This window comes from Acanthisitta chloris, unplaced genomic scaffold (genome assembly GCF_000695815.1).
Source record: "Acanthisitta chloris isolate BGI_N310 unplaced genomic scaffold, ASM69581v1 scaffold36563, whole genome shotgun sequence".
Taxonomy (NCBI): domain Eukaryota; kingdom Metazoa; phylum Chordata; class Aves; order Passeriformes; family Acanthisittidae; genus Acanthisitta; species Acanthisitta chloris.
This window is the reverse complement of record NW_008667175.1, coordinates 727-1,381: the sequence shown is the minus strand read 5'-3', so window position 1 is coordinate 1,381 and position 655 is coordinate 727. Positions and strand designations below refer to the sequence as shown.

Sequence of the window (655 nt, the reverse complement as noted above, 5' to 3'; positions counted from 1 at the left end):
CGGGGCGGGAGAGAAGGCCCAGCGGCTGCGCCACCAAAAGCCATGGCAAGCGGTTGCAGCAGGCAGGGGTAGATTGTTGGCAGCCTGGGGCTGGCAGAGGACTGGGCATGGGGCAGGGCACATCATGTAGGATGGCCCATCCTTACCTGGCAGCAGAGTAGCAGCAGGAGGAGGGTGAAGAGACCCGGCCTGGACATCCCTCTGGACCACAAGCATGAGTCACAGCGCAGGGTGCCCAGTTTCCTACCGGCCCTCAGCAGCTTCTCCACCCTGGCAGCGATGGCTCTGGTGCGTGGGTGACCCTATGTGAGACACCTGGTCACGGGGACTCCTGAGTCAGACTGGGGCACACGGGGCTGGGGGCAGGCAGGGTGGGAAGGGGCTGTCCTGGCACAGAGCCAGCGCCGTCATGGTGCCATGTTCCTGTCTTCGTCCTTGCCCAGCCCAGCCTGGTGTTCACACTCAGCTACTTGTTCGTGCATTTTCCCACCAAGCATCTGCCTCTTCCCCGCAAGGATGGCACTGGGACAGTGGCCACACAGTCCCTCTGCCTGCTGAGCCAACCCCAGCCCCTGTGCAGCCGGAGCACAGCCACATGCAGGACATCACCACCTCTCGTCCCTACAGCGGCATCGTCTCCCGACCCCCGGGGAGG

General features: G+C 64.3%; 1 protein-coding gene across 1 annotated transcript in view; it reads right to left on the bottom strand.

Annotated features, from left to right (window-relative positions):
- Positions 1-208, bottom strand: part of LOC103800045 (glucagon receptor-like) — a gene marked incomplete at its 3' end in the record, with an annotated part of 1,488 nt that extends 1,280 nt beyond the window's left edge. The window contains exon 1 of the mRNA XM_009072406.1: positions 147-208. Within this exon, the coding sequence (XP_009070654.1) occupies positions 147-197 (51 nt within the window). The remainder of the gene's footprint in view (positions 1-146) is intronic.
- Between the last annotated feature and the right edge of the window lie 447 nt (positions 209-655).